Source organism: Callorhinchus milii, unplaced genomic scaffold, assembly GCF_018977255.1.
Source record: "Callorhinchus milii isolate IMCB2004 unplaced genomic scaffold, IMCB_Cmil_1.0 Scaffold3, whole genome shotgun sequence".
Classification (NCBI taxonomy): domain Eukaryota; kingdom Metazoa; phylum Chordata; class Chondrichthyes; order Chimaeriformes; family Callorhinchidae; genus Callorhinchus; species Callorhinchus milii.
This window is the reverse complement of record NW_024704744.1, coordinates 4,684,835-4,702,639: the sequence shown is the minus strand read 5'-3', so window position 1 is coordinate 4,702,639 and position 17,805 is coordinate 4,684,835. Positions and strand designations below refer to the sequence as shown.

Here is a 17,805-nt window from a genome sequence, read left to right as displayed (position 1 = left end):
ATTCTTATTTAAACAGTTCTCTATAACTAATTCCCTTATTCCTTCCCACACACACACACACACACACACACAGAGCAATAGAAGGTGAAACAGTCAGGACATGTTAAACACATACACACAAACATAGACACACACACACACACAGCCTGAGAGCTAAAACAGAAATAGTCAGGATGTTTTAAACACACATAAACACACACACACACACAGCCTCGGAATTTAAATAGAAATAGGACATTTCAAACACACACACAGATACACACACAGACACACACACAGACACACACACACAGACACAGACACACACAGAGACCCAGACACACACACACACACACAGACACACACACAGACACACACACACAGACACACACACAGACACACACACAAAGACACACACAGACACACACACAAGACACACACACACAGACACACACACACAGACACACACACACACAGACACACACACACACCCACACACCACAGTGAGAGTGTGCATGTGTGTGTGAGTATGCGAGTGTATGTGTGAGTGAGTGAGTGAGTGAGAGTGTGTGTGTGAGTGAGAGTGTGAGTGTGTGAATGAGTGAGAGTGTGTGAGTGAGTAGGAGTGTGTGTGAATGTGTGAGTGTGTGTGAGTGTGTAAGTGACTGAGAGTGTGAGTGAGTGAGAATGTGTGTGAGTGTGTGAGAGAGTGAGTGTGTGAGTGACTGAGTGACAATGTGTGTGAATGAGTGTGAGTGCGTGAGGGTGTGTGTGAATGTGTGAGTGAGTGAGAGTGTGTGAGAGCTTGTGAATATGTGAGTGAGTGTGTGAGTGAGAGTGTGTGAGTGTGTGTGTGAGTGAGAGTGTGTGTGTGTGAGTGTGTGAGTATGTGAGTGAGTGAGAGTGTGTGTGAGTGTGAGTATGCGAATGTATGTGTGAGCTTGTGAGTGTGAGTGTGTGAGTGTGAGTGTGTGAGTGAGTGTGTGTGAATGAGTGTGTGTATGAGTGTGTGTGAGTGAGCGTGTGAATGTGTGAGTGAGTGAGTGAGTGAGTATGTGTGAGTGAATGTGTGTGTGAGTATGTGAATGTGTGAGTGTGAGTATGTGTGAGTGCGAGCGTGTGTGTGAGTGAGAATGTGTGTGAGTCAGTGTGTGAGTGAGTGAGAGTATTGAGTGAGTGAGAGTGTGTGTGTGAGTGAATGAGTGTGAGTGTGTGTGAATGTGTGAGTGTGAGTATGTTTGAATGAGTGAGAGTGTGAGTGAGTGAGTGAGTGAGTGAGTGAGTGTATGTGAATGTATGAGTGTGAGAATGTGTGAGTGAGAGCGTGTGTGAGTGTGTGAATGTGTGAGTGTGTGTGTGAGTGAGTGTGTGAGTGAGTCTGTGAATGTGTGAGTGTGTGAGTGAGTGAGTGTGTGTGAGTGTGTGAATGTGTGAGTGTGAGTATGTATGAGTGAGAGTGTGTGTGAGTGAGTGAGAGTGTGTGTGAGTGAGTGTGTGAGTGAGTGAGAGAGTATTGAGTGAGTGAATGTGTGAGAGTGTGAGAGTATTGAGTGAGTGAGTGTGTGAGTGAGTGAATGAGTGTGAGAGTGTATGAGTGAGTGTGAGTGTTAGTGTGTAAGTTTGTGAGTGAGTGAGTGTGAGTGGTTGAATGTGTGAGTGAATGTGAGTGAGTGAGTGAATGAGAGTGTGAGAGTGAGTGAATGAGTGAGTGTGAGTATGTGTGTGAGTGAGTGAGTGAGTGAGTGAATGAGTGAGTGTGAGTATGTGTGTGAGTGAGTGAGTGTGTGAGTGAGTGAATGAGTGAGTGAGAATGTGTGTGTGTAAGTGAGTGAGTGAGAGTGTGAGTGAGTGAGTGAGTGAGTGAGAGTGAGTGAGTGAGAGTGAGTGAGTGAGTGAGAGTGAGTGTGAGTGAGTGAGTGAGAGAGTGAGAGAGTGAGAGTGAGTGAGTGTGTGAATGAGTGAGTGAGTGAGAATGTGTGTGTGTGTGAGTGAGTGAGAGTGAATGAGTGAGAGTGAGTGAGTGTGTGAATGAGTGAGTGAGTGAGTGTTGAGAGTGACGCGTAAACTACAGCCCTGAAAGCCCATCGCTGTCCCCTCTATCAGCCACTCTGAAGCAGTGAAGCATCTCAGCAGCAGCCAATGAACATTTCCCCTTCTCTCCTCTCTCTCTCTCTCTCTCCATCCATCCTCTCCCTCTTTCTCTCCCTCTCTCTCTCTCTCTCTGTCTCCATCCTCTCTTTCTCTCTCTCTCTCTCTCTCTCTCTCTATCCACAAGTCATTTCGGGAGATTCCTGGTTGTCCGACAGTGATCTTCTCTCCACAGTCTCAGGAACTCCATCGACCTTTAATTCTGATTTATGTGCGTGTGTTTTTTTTTTTGGAGAAGGGAAGAAAACACACTGATCTTGGGCAGATTTTTTACGATCTGTGCTGTTATCATTCCTGGTGCTTCTCCACACAGATCTGAAGGTTTTTTTTTGGGGGTGGGGGGGTGGGTGGGGGTGGGGGGGGGGGAGGGGGGTGACAGCTCAAATCTTCTTGGCTTCCCACGTCTACCATTGCAACTCTAACGAGAGGTCCCTTTTATTTTTGGAGAGGGGGACAAGAGGGAAATAAGATGCATCCTGGAGTTTAGCAGCTTATTCTCTCTCTCTCTCTCTCTCTCTCTGTCTGTCTGTCTCTATCTCTGTCTCTTCTCTCTTCCTCCTCCTTTGCCTCCTTTTTCTCTCTCCCCTCTCTCTTCCTTTGCTTCAGCCCCTTTTCCTTTCCTTCCTTCCCTCCTCCTCCTCCTCCTCCTCCTCTTCTCTCATCTCTCCCCCACTGAGAAAATCCAGTGGTTTGTGTGGAGAGACAGAGGGAGAGAGAGAGAGGGAGAGAGGGAGAGAGGGGTGGTTGTGGCTTTCCTTTTTGCAACCCCCACACCCCCCCCAAAAAAAAAAACAGGTGAAAAATGGGATGTGTTGCATTTGAGGAGTGGATGTACTCTGCATCGAGAACTGGGAGGATATATTAAGAGCCATTTAACAGATTAAGCTATTGCTTTCGGATTGTAAGGTAAGCTCCCAAGCTTTTTTTTTGTACATGTATGTATACATATGTGGTGTGTCTGTGTCTTGTATGTGTGTGTATGTGTTGGTGTGTGTGTGTAGGTGTTGAACACACACACACACACACATCTTTTTCTGATCTTGAAAGAATTTATCTGTAAGTGGGATGAAAAATCAAAGCTTGGGTGGAAGAGAGAGATAGGAGGGTGGAGGGAGGTGGGGTGGGGGGGGGGGGGTTGAAGGAGGAGAGGGAAGGAGGGAGGGAGGGGGTGAACAGAGGAAAGGAATGGGGTGGGGGGGAGGAAAGAGAGAGAGGGAGAGAGAGAAGGGGGAGAGACCCTCTGGTCTTAAAAGTACTTGCAACGAAGTCATGATCAATTTCATTTGGAACCAAACTGCTCTGTTTGGATTTGGGGTAAATATTAATAGCATAAACTTGTGTGTGTGTGTTTGTGGGTGGGGGGGGGGGGTTCCCCTTTGCAAAGTGTGTGTGTGGGGGGGGTCCCCTTTGCAAAGTGTGTGTGTGTGTGGGGGGGTCCCCTTTGCAAAGTGTGTGTGTGTGGGGGGGGGGTCCCCTTTGCAAAGTGTATGTGTGTGTGTGTGTGGGGGGGGGGGGGGGTGTTCCCCTTTGCAAAGTGTGTGTGTGGGGGGGGGGGGGGGGTGTTCCCCTTTGCAAAGTGTGGGGGGGGGGGGGGTGTTCCCCTTTGCAAAGTGTGTGTGTGTGTGTGTAAAGGAGGGGAGGAAAGGAGGAAAGGAGGGGGAAAAGAGGAGAAGAAGTTGAGTCAAGTCATTGAAAGATCACTTGCCAACCAAACCCCCCCCTCTTCCCTTCCCTCCTCTCCCCCCCCCATCCCCAAACCCCAGACACACACACCTACACAAAAAAAAAGCTCTCAACTTGTCCAAAGATGGTGTGATGGCGCCGTCTTATGTTCCTTTCTCACCAAGTATCACACCAAGTCGGTGTGAAAGACTCACCAGTGCATTTGTTTTACACAGATATCATAAAAACTTCATAAGAAAAATAAGTTCAGCATAAAGCACCCTCCATTGAAATGACCCCCTCTCTCCCCATCCACCCCCCACCCCCCAAACACACACACACACACAATAACACACACACACACACACACACACACTCCCCCCATCACGACTGCTTTAAACACTGGAGAGTTTGTACACACTGAACACTGGATGGATGGAGTGGGAAGACTTGAGCAATAACTGGTATATTGAGGGTCTGTATTTTTTTTGGCTGTGGCTTGGATCCTGTGCTGGCTACAGTTTTCTTAATTCCTTGCTATCAATCGTGAAATATTTGTATGTGTATATCTATCTATATATATATGTATATATATATATAGATTAATGGAAGTCCAGTTCTTAAGGTTGTACAGAAAGAGAGGACGAGAGAGGCACTGGTAAGGTTTGGGGAGAGGCAGAGGCTGGAGTTAGGGGAGAGACAGGAATATGGGTTGTGGGGAGAGATAGGGTAACATATTGGGGGTAGAGACAAGGGTAAGGCTTGTGGGGGGAGAGACAAGGGTAGGGGGTGTGGGGGGAGAGACAAGGGTAGGGGGTGTGTGGGGAGAGACAAGGGTAGGGGGTGTGGGGGGAGAGACAAGGGTAGGGGTGTGGGGGGAGAGACAAGGGTAGGGGGTGTGGGGGGAGAGACAAGAGTAGGGGGTGTGGGGGGAGAGAGACAAGGGTAGGGGGTGTGGGGGGGGGGAGAGACAAGGGTAGGGAGAGTGGGGGGGGGGGGGAGAGACAAGGGTAGGGGGTTGGGGAATTGTGGGGAAAGAAAGGAATAGGGATTGTAGGGAGAGACAAGGGTAAGGATTAGGGGAGAGAGAGAGAGAGAGAGAGACAGGGAGGGATAGGGGTGTGTGGAGAGAGACAAGGGTAGGAGTTGTGAGGGCAGAGAGAAGGGGTTTGGGGGGAGAGACAGAGGTAAGGGTTGGAGGAGAGGCTGTGGGTGGTGTGCAGGTCGTTGCTGAGGTCCAGCTGCAGGAGAGTGAGATTGTAAATGCAAAACTGGTTTGACATATTGCCTGGGTTGAGTGTAGTCCCAGGGACTCACCGCCTACACACATACACAGAAAGATAGAGGGAAGGAGAGCCAGAGAGAGATAGAGCCACCATGCAGCTTGAGGTCAGGCTCAACAATATTCATCTCTCTCTCTCTCTCTCTCTCTGTCTGTCTCATGTACATTATTGGCCAAAGGGTTCTTTTGCAACTTACAAAAAAACAATCCTCTCCTCTTCTGCAGTGTTGCCTTCCCCTTAAACCATCTGCATTCCCAAAAGCAGAGCAAACAGCCTTCTCGACCTGTGGTCCTTTTCCCCATCCAGATGCAATGCAATTGATTGTGGGTTAAAATAATAATCATTATTATTATTATTAATCATGATAATTTTATCCGTTACAGCGCCTTGTCACATCTTTGAAACAGCTCAAGGGGCTTCCTTCACAGAATATATATATATAGATATGAGATATATAGATATGAGATATATATATAGTGAATTGATTGTATATTTTGTGGGAGATACATAATAATATTACGAATAATAAGAATCCCAATAAAAACGGTGCAAAAGGCGCATCCTAGGGACGCTTTTATTTAAATAAAAAGAAACCCTGCTATCTTAACAGGTCCCAGATCTTCCCGATCCTTCGCATTAAACTAACGCATTGAAAGGCGCTCTGTGTTGAGTTACTGAGATTTCCTGCAGTGTAACTTAAGGCTGTCGCGTTCGTATCGTTGAGTCTCTATGAATCCCACCACAGCTGATTAAGGACGAGAGATACAATACATCCCAGCTGTTAATTTCAGGATAAAGCACCACCAGCAAAGTGTGGGTGTCCTATAATAATACCTGGGTTTTTATCGGGGATTATTTTAACTCTTAGAAGTTTGACTGTCGAATTTTCAGAAAAACACGCACAAAAATAAATTTCCCTTATTCCCCCTCATATTCAGCTTTAATTTAGCTGCCGGGAGCTGTTTGTTTCAGTCTCTGATCGACTCCTTTCGCAACCCGGCTGTTCACATGCTCCCACACACACACACAGACTGACACACTCACACACATATACACACACTGACACGCACACACTCTCACACACACACAAACACACACTGACACACACAAACTCACACGCATAAACACACACACACACATAAACATACTGACACACACACTGACACACACATACACACACACACACAGTGACACACACACATAAACACACCCTGAAACACACACATGTATACACACATATACTGACACACACAGTGACATACACACACTGATACACTGTGACACAGACACACACACACACTCACACAGACCCTGACACACACTGATACACACACACACACACACACACTTACTGACACACACTGACACAGACATACACACACTGGCACACACACATAGACACAGTAACACACACACAGTGACACACACATGCAGTGTCACACACACGTAGTGACACATACACAGTGACACACATACACAGCGACACACACACTGTCCACACACATGGTAACAACACACAAATATATAGTGACACACACAGTGACACACACATACACAGTGACATACATGGTAACACGCAGACATGGTAACAAACACAGTGACAGATATGCACATACAGTGACACACACAATGACACACTCAGTGACACACACAGTTCCAGTCACACACACACAGTACCAGACACACACACAGTACCAGACACACATATAGTGACACACACACAGTACCAGACACACACACAGTACCAGACACACACACAGTGACACACAGAACCAGACACACACACAGTGACACACACACACATAGTACCAGACACACACACACACAGTGACACACACACACAGTGACACACACACAGTGACACACACACGGTGACAGACACACACACACACACAGAGCTTTGCTAGCCTGAGCTCATCCATCAATGGACAGAGGAGGGCGAGTGTGTTCGAGGGAGAATGAGAGACTTTTTTGGCTGATCCACAGCCTGTGGACTTGCAAGAGACTAATTTTTACAACATTTGGGCTTTAAGCTTCAAATATATCCATTCCTTTGCTGAAACAGATCCGGACAACCTGTTTAAATGCCATAGGGACCAAAAAGATACGTTTCACGACATGCTCTGCAAAGTATCTAACTGCTCAGCACTGACTGACTGACTGAAATAGATGATGTGGGCTATTTATTTGGTTGCAATGTGGAGTGGGTTAAGTTAGGCGTCTTATAAATTGTTCCTTTTTGCTGTGGTCGATGTATTTATCATTCAATGCATTTATTATTCTAAAGCAACCCACAAACACTTCTTTTCATCCATCTTCAGCACATCTTCTGCACTGTTCGTTAACCCCCTGCCATGTTAGTGTCTCAGAGGAAGACTGTGTCAGGGGGAAAGGAGGGAGAAAGGTGGGGGAGAGATGGGGGGAGGAGAGTGAGGTGGGGGGGGGGGGGGTGTGGTGGGGGCAAGGAAAGAAGGGGAGAGGAGCGAGGGAAATGGGAGAGAGGACAGGAGGTGGGAAGGGAGGAGAAAAGGAAAAGAGGGAAGTGGAGGATAGGGGGAGGAAGAGAGGGGGAGAAAGCTTTCTCAGAGAATGAATGGATGAATGAATGAATGAATGAATGAAATGAATGAATATCCACGTGGTGGCTTTGTCTGTCCCACATCAAAACAGCAGCTCAAAACATGTCAAGTGTCAAATTCTCACTCAGGTTCCCAGGAGCAAGGAAACCATTCAATTAAAGAAACAAGTATTTTTGAAATGTATTTGTATAAAAATAAATATGATCATTTAAATTAAAAAAATATTTAAAAAGATCTGTCTGTTTAAATCAAAATAATGTTTTTAAAATTCATTTCAAAGTAACATTTTGTTTCATTCGTCTAAACAGATATATTTTTATTCAAATTGCCAGAACATATTTTGATCGCAATTATTTTACTTATTTTTATTTCAATCAATAAAAAATACTATTATTAGTTTTGAATTTTATCGAAGTCAAAGAAATGATATTTTATTTCGTAAAATCATTTTTAAAACATACTTTTTCTGCAAAAAACGCAAGTAATTCAATTAAAAACATTTTTTTCTTATTTTAGATTTTAAAAAATAAAATGTTCCACAGGTAAATCATTTGATTCCCTCAAAAAAGAGTACTCAAGTTGTTACTTGCATTTGGATTCCCTTCATTTTTTGTGTTTCCCACCTTTCCCACTCTGTGTGTGTGTGTCTCTGTCTATTCCGGTCTCTTTCTCTGTCTATTTCTGTCTTTCTGTGTGTGTGTGTGTGTCACTCACTCTCTCTCTTCCTCTGTGTCCCTCTCTCTCTCTGTCTCTGTCTCTCTCTCTCCTCTCTTCGTTGTTGATTTCTTCCCTTTACAGGCCCAAATGCCATAGGATGAGGGCTTTTGCTAAGCTGATGCTTTACACGTTTGCCACATATCTGCTGGTCACGGTTGGCACAGACAGTGCCTCAGAGGACAGTGGCTGTTCGACTCTGGTGAAGGGAGTCATCTATGGCTCTTACTCCCTGAGCCAGCTGTTCCCGAGGAACTCTGTCAACTGCACCTGGACCTTGGAAAACCCCGACCCCACCAAGTACACCATTTACTTGAAGTTCTCCAAGAAGGAGCAAGGCTGCCCGGACTTCTACCTGTGGGCTTATCAATTCGACCACTACTCGGGCGAGAAGATCAGAGCGTTGTTGAGCAAAGGTGACTCTGTGGTCCGGCTTTGCGAGGCGAGAAGTGGGCTGGTGTTCCTCCACTTCCACAAGAACTTTGTCCAGTTGCGTCACTTGCCTCGCCCTGACCGCCCCTCTCTGAGGGACGGGATTGGTGCCCGCCAAGCTTTGGAGCTCCTAGTCCTCAACAACGTCAGCCCCAGCCAATTTGGGTGCCAGGTATTGTGTGGCTGGTTGGAGACTTGCCTTAAGGCCTCCAGCACTAACGACAACACCAACCAGGGTGCAAGTGAGGAAGCTAGGAGACCAGTTGGAGGTCCAATTACCCAGCCTGACCCAGATCCAGATCCACACTCAGATCCACAGCCAGACTCCTGTGGGATCATGTACACCAAATGCAATTGCCAGCAGAATGTGTTGCCAGGGGTGGACGGGTTGGACATGATTCTACCTCTCAACCCGGATACCGAGGGTTGTCTATCTGCCCAGCTCCATGCTGGACACACGTGTAACCTCACCGAGAGCAGGCGCACACCCAAGCAAGGTAGGGGGTGTGGGGATGGGGTGGGTGGATGGGTTGTTTGGTTGGGGTTTGGGGGGACGGGGGGGGGGAGAGAGTGTGGGTGATGGTTTCTGAGTTTGATCTCCAGCTTCATCTCTTGGCTTCCCAGCCCACCTTTGCCACTGTCCTCCTCAACTCCAGTCACAACAGAGGAGATAAGTAATTGTTTCTGATGGTTTCATTTCATATCTGGATAATTGTGGTCCGAATGACTGAGTGCGCACAGAGACACACACACTATTTGTTTCACTGAATTTCTATTTGTTTCACTGAGTATCTAATAATCGTGATCTGACTGACTAAGTACACGTATACATACACATAAACAAAACAACAATTAGCCTTTGCTGATTGTTTCACTTAATATCTGAACAATTATGATATCAGTGACTGAGTACACATATACACAAACACCACATTTCTAATTCTTCACTTAATATCTAACAATTGTGATCCGAGTGACCGAGTTTATACACACACACATACACCAACAATCATACATAAATACTCATTTATAGTCATTTAGGAGCTCCAAAGCCATTTCTAGTCATTTTGTTTAGTAGCCAAACAATTGTGATTAGAATTATTGAATACATCTGCTAAAATAGTAAATACACACAGCACAGCAACTTATAGTGGTTCCACATCAGATCTAAACAATTGTGATGAGGACTGAGAACAGACAGACATACTCATATGCAGTATACATATATAAATAAATACACAGAAATGGCCAGTTTTAATCATTTCACTTAACAATTGTGATCATAATTACTGAATTCATACTCACATACACATAATCATACACACACTAGTCACCTCTAATGGTTCCACTTAATATCTGAACAATTGTAGTCAGATTGACTGGATACTCATAAAATAGTATATAAATTACAAGGAAGATGGTTACTTATAATTGTTTCGATTAATATCCACACAACTGTGGTTGGACATAGAAAGGAGTAATCCCTCTTAAATTATTGTGTGCAATATAATCCCTGTAACTGTTGACTGTTTATCTCATAAGAAAGAATATCTGTGGTGAATGTTGTTAACACGTTGGAATACGCCTCAGGCATCTTGTTCTAAGGTAAATATGGAAGAGTGGTTTTATGCAGGATGGTTTGGCGGGTGGGGGGGATTGACTGGACGAATCTGGTATTGTATATGGGTGGAAAAAAATCTGGGAAAACTCAGGGATGTGAAAGACTTGTTGCAAGCATTTTCTACCAGGTGCTTTACCTAGAAGAGTCAAGACAGCCTTATCAAACAGAAACTGGGGAGGAAAAGGGTTTAATACTGACTGAGCTCAGTGTTTCTCTAGCACAGTATTTATTCATTACAAACACCCTTATCTTCCTCACCCCTCTTTTTTCCCCACTGCTGCACTGGCAGTGGGTTTGTGGGCGAGTTCATTGACTCGGGAACAAGAGGTAGAAGACATTGGGGAGAAGGGGAACATAGGGGCTTGGAAGAGGGACTTAAGAGAGGAATGGAAGCTTGTTCCTGACTGGGAGAAAGAAGCTGAGATTTTATTGGAAAGCCTCTCTTCTTTACCGTTATGCACTTTCCTGGTTTCAGACAACGGAATGCTTCCCTCAGAACTCTGTTCACTCTGACCCCCAGCTATAGCTCTCGTGACAAATTCCAAACTTACTGAGGTCTCCAGGCCCCATTTTCTCCCGGTGCTCATTTGTAAGAACATTTTATTTTATAAGCAATTAAAAATTATTGAAAAATCCTTGAATCCTTAAGTCTTCATTTGAGGTCTTTACGATTATCAAAGGGTTTAATAAGACGGATAGGCTGTTTCCATTAGTTGCTTAGTCTAAAATGAAAGGGGGAATACTTATAAGATAGCCAGTAGCAGATCTAATAGGGAGCCTGGCACAGTGGTAGCACTCTCACCTCCGAGTCAGAAGGTTGTGGATTTAAGCCCCAAGTTGAGACTTGGGGGGCAGTTGCATTGGTGGAGGTGCTGTCCTTTAGATGAGATGTTCAAATGAGGTCCCGTTTGCCTGTTCAGATGGATGTTAAAGATCCAATGGCACTCTTCGAAAAGAGAAGGGAGTTTCTCTCTGCCGGTGTCCTGGCCAACTATCCCCCAAATAAAATTGGTCACTCACTCCATGGCTGTTTGTGTGACAATGCTGTGCGCAAACTGGCTAATATATTTCATCTACAAAATACAGAGTCAAAGCATCATACAGTATATCCTTTGAGACATCTCAACGACGTGATAAGGAGCTGTATCAAATTCAAAGATTATTATTATGAACCTGCAGGAACTAGTTGGGTGGAATGACCTATTTCTCTATTGTATCACTCTCTGTAACTCTATGTAATTTGGAGGCTGTCTTTTTTGGGAACTTTGTAAAAAAAAAGGCTTCCCGATTAAGGCTGAATGTCTGAAGAATTTGCTACGGTTTTGCTCAATCTTTAATCATAAGACAAAGCGCTTTTCCAGGCTGAACATTCAGTGACATTCATCAACCTGTCAAAAAAAAATAGACTCTTTCTCTACTGAGCGGTTCCCAGCAGGCTAGGTTGAAGCCCCGTCCATTAAAGCAATTAAAAGCAAATTAGATAAATCCCGAAGATTAAAGCTATTAAAGGTTATGGGGAGAGAGCAGGGAAATTGGATTAGAGGAGAGCGCACCATTGGAGGTAGCTAGTGGTTGCACAGACAGGTTAGCTTTGCTTCTTGTCTGAAACAGTTGTCCCTTTCTAACAGGTACAGATGCTCAGTAGTAAGATTTGGAAGGAATGCACATTTTTATACATTGTTTTAACAGTTAACTTCACTTACATGTTCTGTTCTGAAGCAAGACGTTGACTCCATACTTCTCCCCGCTCCCTGCTCTCCCCTCCTATCCTCCTCTCCCACCCTCTCTCCCCTCCCGTCCTCTCCCTCCGTCTCTCCCACTCCTCTTCTCTCTCCCCCTCTCTCTCCCCTCCTTTATCTCACGAGGAGAATGGATACACAGGTTTCCTCACAGAGGAACGGAAAAGCTCTTCTTTGCTCTCTTTACTCTCCCTCCCTCTAAAAAAGGGGAGGGTGGGAGGGATGGGAGGAGGGAGAGGAAATGAAGAGTCTAATAATCCTCTTCATCCACAGAAAAGTAGCTTTAACACAATTATTATACATGAGCGTGGAAATTGCAGATAGGCCGGTGTTGTGATGTGTGCAATGTGCATGTATGCCAGAAATTGATACAGAGTTTGTAGCCCCAAAGAGAGAGAGAGAGAGGAGGGGAGGAGGGAGGGAGGGAAGAAGAGGAGAAAGGGATGTGGAGGGGAGGGAGAGAGAGAGAGAGAGAGAGAGATGGAATGAGAGAGGGAGGATAAAATATAAATTTACAGTTGTGTAGCGTCTTCACGTTGGGAGGGCGAGAAGGAGGGAGATAAAGGAGGGGAGGGAGATTGAGGGAAGAGGGAGAGAGAGGGAAAGGTGGAGTGGTGGGAGGGGGACGGATCGTTATGCGTGATTATATTAAACATTTGGGCACCCGCCCAAAGCCTTTTTTTCACAAGACAGCACAACAAAATCATGCCTCAATTAGGCATGAAGCCGCCGAATATGGCCACATTGGCAGCAAGGAACAGCAAGAGGGTAATCTCTTCCAAGGTTATTTTTTGGTCAGCCAGGTGTCTGACACACGTGGGCACGCATCAACACGGTTAAGAGCATCCAAACCAAACTCACTTGTCTAGAAGGTACACCTTCCGCAGTCTTGGCACATGCCTTTATGGAGATCCTTAATGACACGTGCCAAGGCTGTGTGGAATTGGCTGCCGCATTTCACCTGCAAAGTATACAGTTAATATACTTTACAGTATATTCTGTGAAGCTCTTCGAGACGTCTCGAACACGTGGTAAGGATCGTTATTATTATTCCTGTTAATAGCCTATTTGCAGTGGGCATAACAACACAAGTGCAATTTACTGAGCTTCATTTGCGAATCAGTAAGAAATGCCCCCACCAAGCCGAGCAGACTGGCAACCTGCCCAGCGCCACTGATCTGCAATCCGCCCCGAATTGATTCAAATCCAGATTTCCTAAAATAAGTCAAGCATTCTGGCGTGCTTTTTTAATTAAAAAAAACCACACAAGAATGCAGCTTCTCTTTTCTTTTGCTAAGTAGGTTAGACTGCAGTAGTAGCTGGTTAGACTCCAGCAGTTACCACAACACACACACTCTGGGGCCCCCAAGCCTTGGCTCTTGTCAACCTATGCCTAATACTCTCTGGAATCAGGTAAGCAGGATGTGTCCCTCCAGGAAGAGAGAGTGCGCATTCCATTCCAACAAACCATCTCTGGAATTTCTGTGTGTATATGGGATGCATGGAAATCTCAAACTGTTTTGGATACTCTCAGGCACGGTGATGGGTTTCCACAAAGCGCTTTGAGACATCTCGAAAACGCAATAAGGCACGCTACCAAATGCAAGGATTATTATGGCTGACCAAAAATGTTTTTTGGCCGAGTAGATGAAGTTCCACTTCCAAAATCCACAAGGTTAAATTGTGCGTGTTCTTCCACCTCTACTCTCCCCTCCATCAGTCTCTCTCTCTCTCTCTCTCTCTCTCTCTCCCTGTTGAACCACATTTAGTGATAAACGCAAAAGCATCAATAAAATAAACGACTCCTGTTACGCCATGTGCCCTACAATCTTTCAGTCTATCATAATTCATACCACCGCCCGCTGCAATGCTGTAATACACTTAATGATTCACCTAAATTGCACGGTTTGAGGGCTGTTGTGGAATCGCGATTAATTTTTCCCTCTTGGTGTGACAACTGCAAAGGCAGAAATTTTAGCTCATGAAACTCCCTCCCACCTCTGCCCAAACGTGGCTCCTCACACATATATTCTCTCCTCTCACATACACACAGGTTGATGTTGAAAATATCTGAACAAAGAAGGGATTATTTCCCAGTGTTGTAGCCAACAATCCCCCAGGTACAATTGGCTGTTTGTTGGACAATTGACCATGTGCAAATTGGCTGCCACATTCGCCACATATGCAAAATATTCAGTCACTACACTTTACAGTAAATCCTGTGAAGTGTTTTGAATAACAAAGACAACAGCTTACATTTATATAGCACCCTTCATGCACGGCAAGGTCTTGGAGCACTTATCAGAGCCTGACGCTGAGCTGGGGGGAGGGGAGGGTCAAAGAGGAAGTTCGTCAGGTGTGATCTGAAGATGGGCAAAGAGGGGGCAAGGCAGAGGGATTGAGACAGAAATTTCCAGAGTCTCGGGGCATACTGCCTGAAAGCACGGTCTCCGATGGTGGAGATGAGGGGACAAGGAAGGTCTATTTGGAAGGTCGGAGGCAGCTGAGAGAAGGGGTGTGGCAGTGGAGTGGGGTTTGAGCAGGTCAGAAAAGTAGGGAGGTGCCATTGCATGAAGTGATCTATAAGTGAGTGGGAGGATCTTGAAATTGATATCTGCGTTAGGAGCCCGCGGAGACTGGCAAGGGATGGGGTGAGGGGTTGCGAAGTCTGGTACGGGTGAGGATGCAGGCGTATTGAGACGTTGACAACCTGATAAGGCGCTATATTAAAATGCACAGTCACTCCACTTTACAGTATATCCTGTGAAGTGCTTTGAGATGTCTCGTTGACGTGTTAAGGCGCTGTATCAGGCGCAAGGATTATTATTATTACTATCAAACACAAGAGTTATTATTATCAAATCATGATCAAATACCAGGATTATTATCACTATTATTATACAGCACAAGGATTATTCTAATCATAATTTTTTTTTACTGGTGCTGAACCACAGACCGTAGTTTTGAGTAAATCCTTGAACCATTAGCAATGGGTTGTGATTTACCCAGTGAGTGAGTGAGTGAGTAGAGAGAGAGAAATCTGCTGCAAAAGGAGCACTGACTTGTGCAACTCTCACTAGAAATGAGTTGCGTGAGTGGCATGGTTGATGCAGCTGGTGGTGAGGCAAGTCTGCAGGTCTGTGTGATGCCAGGCACAAGGAGGGATGCAGAGGTTTGATGAGACATAAATAATTTTCTCCCTTCCCTGTCGGGCAGATGCTTGTGGATTTGTGTGGCGTTTGCGCCCTCTACAGATCAATCCCATAACAGTCTGGTTCATTTCAGTGTGTAAAAAAAGGCAGCTGTGTGGGTCACTGCCTGAGGGGGTGGGTTTAGGGGGCTGTTTTTCCCAATTATTCTTTGGATCGCCTCTCCATATCCAGTTAAACTGTGACAACACAGCTGTCAAATAACCTTTCCACACACTCACACACACACACCACACTCACACACACACACGTACAATGCAAGAAAAAATAGTGCTGTGTATGTTTGTGTGTGTGGGTGTGAGGGAGAGAGGGAAGGGGGTAATTTCTTAAGCTTTTGGTACCTGAATTTTACACACAAAGCTCCTGTGTAAAATTCATGTGTGTGTGAAACAACAGCAACTTGTATTTGTATATTGCCCTCCGCGCTCCCCCCCCCCACCCCCCCACCCACCCCCCCCCCCAAGCAGAGTAGCGTGCCAGAGCGCTTAACAGTGGCGGAGCATGATGCCGAGTCAGGGGAGGGGGGAGAGGTGACCATAGGCGCGGTCAAAGAGGAAGGTCTTAAGGAGCGACCTGAAGATGGGGAAGGAGGGGACAAGGAGGAGGGATAGAGGAAGAGTGTTCCAGAGTTTCGGGGCATAGTGGCTGAAAGTGGGGCGACCAATGGTGGAACGGAGGGCACGAGGGACAAACAGGAGGCCAATGCAGGTCAAACGGAGGCAGCGGGTAGTGGGTTGGGGAGTCAGCAGTTTCGTGAGTTAGCGAGGTGCCAGGGCATGGAAGGATTTGAAGCTGAGCGTGAGGATCTTGAAATCGAAACACATCCCTGGTCTGAAATTGCTCACCAGTTAACTAAACACTTCTTTCCACCATTGTAACTAATATTCGAGGGGGATATATTCAGTTTGAATTCAATATTGAAGCTGGTATATTCAAAGTATACCAGCAGAAGATTAATGTAAAAAAAAGCGCTGTAAATTGAGCTGTTTTCAGCACTGGAATGTAATTTTGTGCAGAACTAGCTGTAAGCAGCTTTTCATCTCTGTAGGAACCGATTGCAAGTGCTATATATAACAAGAGGGCACTCTTAAGATTGAAATACACTGGCATTTTCCTATAATGAACCACAGCACAATAAAAACTGCAGCTAACGTGTCCCCAATTAACTTGGCGAGTTCCTAAATTGAGTTGCACACCTATTAACTCCTGTTCCATGCTGTTAGTGCAAATCTGAACAGCAATCTTCTGTGACTTGGATCAGGAAGAGTGACAGAACGTGGAGTACTGTGAATGGCAGCATTGTTGTACATGCAGTGCTAACAACAGGGAGGAGGAGGAGAGAGCAGGAACCTAAAGCTTTGCACAGACAACACAGCTTTTTTTTTTGGTCAGCTGGGTGTCTGACACATACATGGAAGTCGGAATCGAGCCAGCCCTCTGTGGTGGTCTCGGTAGTCTGGTTCCTGAGACCAGGCAGGTTCGCTGTACTTAAGGGCACTGCTGATGAGCGCACAGTTCAGCCTGGCTCAACAGTAGGCATGAAAGACCAGTCACTGAGGGCAGAGAATCCTCCCACTCAGCACCCGTTAACCCTGCAAGCCAACTCCTTAATGGGTAGGGTGGTCCTAGCTGGACAAGCAGCAGGAAAGCTTGCCAGTCAGTGATATCAATGGCAATCTATACGGTTTTAGCTGGTTAGACTCCAGCAGTTATTTAGCGATTTCACGTTGGGATCGTGTCACAAGGCAAACAAGGGTTTGCACCTAAACTGGGGATTGGATTCAGGAGGCGTGGGTGTAGGGTGTCGTGGGGGATGGGGAGGGGAAAGATGACCAAAAGGTGCTATCAAAGAGGAAGGTCTTGAGACTGACCTTGAAAGAGGTAAGGGAAGGGAAGAGGGGGAGGGAATGCGGGATGGAGTTCCAGAGAGGGTGGGGGCAGAGAGAATGAAAACCTCATCACTGACGGTGGGACGGGTAGTAGGGCAGGGGGCACGAAGCAGGTCAGTAACCAAATTGCAATAGTTCCTCATCTCATTGTTATTTGCGAGACGTTGCTGGCACACATTGGCTGCCTCGTTTGCCCACGTAGTGAAACCTACTTTCATTTCTAATCGATCATGGTTTGTGAACCGCTTTGGGGACATTTGTATAAATGGCTACATATAAATGCAAGTCATTAATATTATTGCGGCAGTAAGTCCCAAATTTAGTCAGAAGACATAAACCTGTCTCTGCGTTCGAAATTCTTTGATTCAACATGTATCACCATTTGAAGAGACGATTTCAGTTTACTATGTTCCTTGATGCCACTAAATCTTAATCCATTAATATGCAGCCCTGATATAATGGATGCTTTATGCAGTAAACATGATTTCACTGTAAAATGGTTCCACTGTCATACCCATTTATCATTTAGTGCTTGTATAAATGTGAACAC

The 17,805-nt window shown here is 45.6% G+C and overlaps 1 protein-coding gene across 1 annotated transcript in view; it reads left to right on the top strand.

Annotated features, from left to right (window-relative positions):
* Positions 1-2,909: 2,909 nt before the first annotated feature.
* The window catches only part of LOC103185612 (adhesion G protein-coupled receptor B3-like), a 231,373-nt gene continuing 216,477 nt past the window's right edge, over positions 2,910-17,805 (top strand). Inside the window, exons 1-3 of the mRNA XM_042332747.1 lie at positions 2,910-3,033; positions 8,450-9,009; positions 9,115-9,294. Coding sequence (XP_042188681.1) covers positions 8,466-9,009; positions 9,115-9,294 — 724 coding nt within the window. The 5' untranslated portion in view covers positions 2,910-3,033; positions 8,450-8,465. The remainder of the gene's footprint in view (positions 3,034-8,449; positions 9,010-9,114; positions 9,295-17,805) is intronic.